The 2,500-nt window shown below is 40.1% G+C and overlaps 1 protein-coding gene across 3 annotated transcripts in view; it reads right to left on the bottom strand.

Annotated features, from left to right (window-relative positions):
• LOC122242911 (uncharacterized) overlaps positions 1 to 2,407 on the bottom strand; it is a 19,666-nt gene extending 17,259 nt beyond the window's left edge. For all 3 annotated transcript variants that reach the window (XM_043000341.2, XM_043000342.2, XM_043000343.2), the window contains exon 1: positions 1,500 to 2,407. In XM_043000341.2, the coding sequence (XP_042856275.2) occupies positions 1,500 to 2,042 (543 nt within the window). In that variant the 5' untranslated portion in view covers positions 2,043 to 2,407. The remainder of the gene's footprint in view (positions 1 to 1,499) is intronic.
• Between the last annotated feature and the right edge of the window lie 93 nt (positions 2,408 to 2,500).

Here is a 2,500-nt window from a genome sequence, read left to right as displayed (position 1 = left end):
ATTTAATAATATTAATATTCATTGTTTATCATTCTATAATATCATAAATCCCTACGTGTGACTATCTTTTTTAATGAAAAAGACAGATTTAAGCCACAATACATGTTCATTTTTTCATTATAAAGAAAAAAATGAATATCTATACTAGAAAAAAAAGTATCTATTTCTATCAATAAACACATAGCACGAATATAATACCTTTATATATTTTCAATTTTTAAAACATTGTCCAAGGATTACAATTACGTAATTACAAATACTCTGCTATTACCAGGACCTTGAACTTTAACAGAAAATATAACATTGTACTGCCAGTCACACTAAGGAATTTGGAAATGCCAGTTAGTAATTGCAGGCTTGCAATATAATACATTTATACCCTACAGACCAATTATTTCAATTTATATATAAAATAATATAGTTTTCTAAACTTAAATTTTGATGAAATTCACACACTGAATTGTACATATGATGCATTCAAAGACAGAAAATAAAAAACAGTTCATACAAGGTCAGCTGTGAGTTGCCCAACACTTTTACTTTTTAAGCCCTTGTTCTCATAATCCAAGTCTCTCTTTCAAAGACTTGACAAATGAGCACTTTTAATGATAACTTTGTATCATATATCCCAAATTGGGTGGTCCTCTACAACAATCAATTAAAATCAATGAAAAGGTACAAAGTTCATCAATTTATTGATTTTATTTCTAACGTTGCTAAAATCATATCTCAAATCTGGCTACAATATATACACCCCCATGTGTACATCTATCATTCATTATTATCTATATATTACTTTTTCTTAAAGAAAAAAAATAGCTGTAATACTCACTTTACGTATTAATCAAACTTTTTATTGATAGATTATTTATTAAATCTTTTACGTTTGTTATTTATCTTACGTAACTGATGCTCCATCAACATACACAAGAAGTCATATTCAACATTTAAAATTAGTAAAGTAAATATACAGAAACACTTATTGAAATAAGTCTTGCATATGCAAATATACTCCAATATCTCCCTACCACACGGTAGTAATTTCTCTGTTCGTGCAGCTCCAGCGCATTGGCTAGCATAAGTATACTGCATTAATGACATGAAAATAACTATGCAAACTATACAAATACACAATATAGTCCATAAAATAACATCAGCAGACATAAACAAAATAAGGAATTAAAGAAAACAGGAAGATTAGGGTTAACTATGCTTTTCCCATGATGTGTAGTTGAAGACAAATCACCAAATCATGTAAGGAGAGCCTGCTCATTCAAAACCCTTCAGTTCTGCTTTGAATAACAGACTTCCTCAATTCTTCCTCATATTTCTGAACAGAATGCCATTTGAAAATATTAAAATTAAAATTTCATTTAATCCCTAGACTAAGGTCTATTTTCCAGATATCTGATTCCATGACTCCACTGACCCCTTCTCAAATCACACTAAATAGTCATTTTTACTTCATACTTAGAAAGACAGCTGACAAAAGTTCTCACCTGCTTGTGTGCGGTGACAATTTCGCTGATCTTGACAGCAGTGTCAGCGCGGACCTTCAGCTGGAGGTTATCCCTGACAGTGGCCAGCCTCACCACGCGCTGCACGTCGTGGTCCAGGTCTGGGTCTCGCACAGGACGAATGCCACCAACACCCCCGAAGCTGGAGGTGTCCTGCACGGCACCTACGGTCTCGTAGGGCGGAAGGGGCACTCCCACGGGCTGGTGTCCTCCAGCAGGGCTTCCTGGCGGAGGGAGAGGCACTCCTGTGTCCAAAGGTACTATCACAGGGCTGCCGAAGTCCTGAGGATGCCCAGCGGGGTTATTCGTGGGGAGAGGCAATGGCACTCCTCCTGGCTGACTCGGGGAGTTTGGAAATGGCACTCCAGGTTGCTGGCTCGGTAAATTTGAGAGTGGCACTCCAGCATTCGGCTGCGACGAAGGTCCTGGCAGAGGCAGTGGCACCCCACCGCTCACCTGCTGAGCGGCGCTAAGTTGTGCCAGGCATCCCCACACCACCACAATAAATTTTACACGCCACCACATACTTGCGAGAGCTCTTGTTGGAGCTCCGCTCAACACGAGAGACAGAGGGGAACTGTCAGATGAGGGCGACGCGAGATAGCAAGTCCCCGCACGCGAGACGAACGGACGAAGGTTCTCGCGACTGTTTTGGCCATCAGCTGACTCATGCGCTGCCGGAGGTACGAGAAGCGCCGTGCCGTCTCGCTCCTTTCACGCCAATGTTTCATTCAACAGTACTATTTTTGGGTCTAAGCATATTGGGGGAAACATAGCGTTATTGAAAATGTTAACCCAAATCTATAAGATCAGAGATAAGAATTTGCAACTCCGCTCAACTTCGCCACATGGCATCTGCCAAGGCCTAGGCGCTCCACCTGTGGACGGGGAAGTGGCCAGGTTGAACTCTGACGTTTAATTATTTCTGACGAAACACCCACGCGATACATGTCCTGGTTGTGAAGTCAACTTGACCACTCGTA

This window comes from Penaeus japonicus, unplaced genomic scaffold (assembly GCF_977035675.1).
Source record: "Penaeus japonicus unplaced genomic scaffold, GWHDUDI00000001_assembly GWHDUDI00000010, whole genome shotgun sequence".
NCBI classification, from domain to species: Eukaryota; Metazoa; Arthropoda; class Malacostraca; order Decapoda; family Penaeidae; genus Penaeus; species Penaeus japonicus.
Note: the sequence above shows the minus strand (reverse complement) of the source record. Positions and strands in the feature narration are given on the sequence as shown.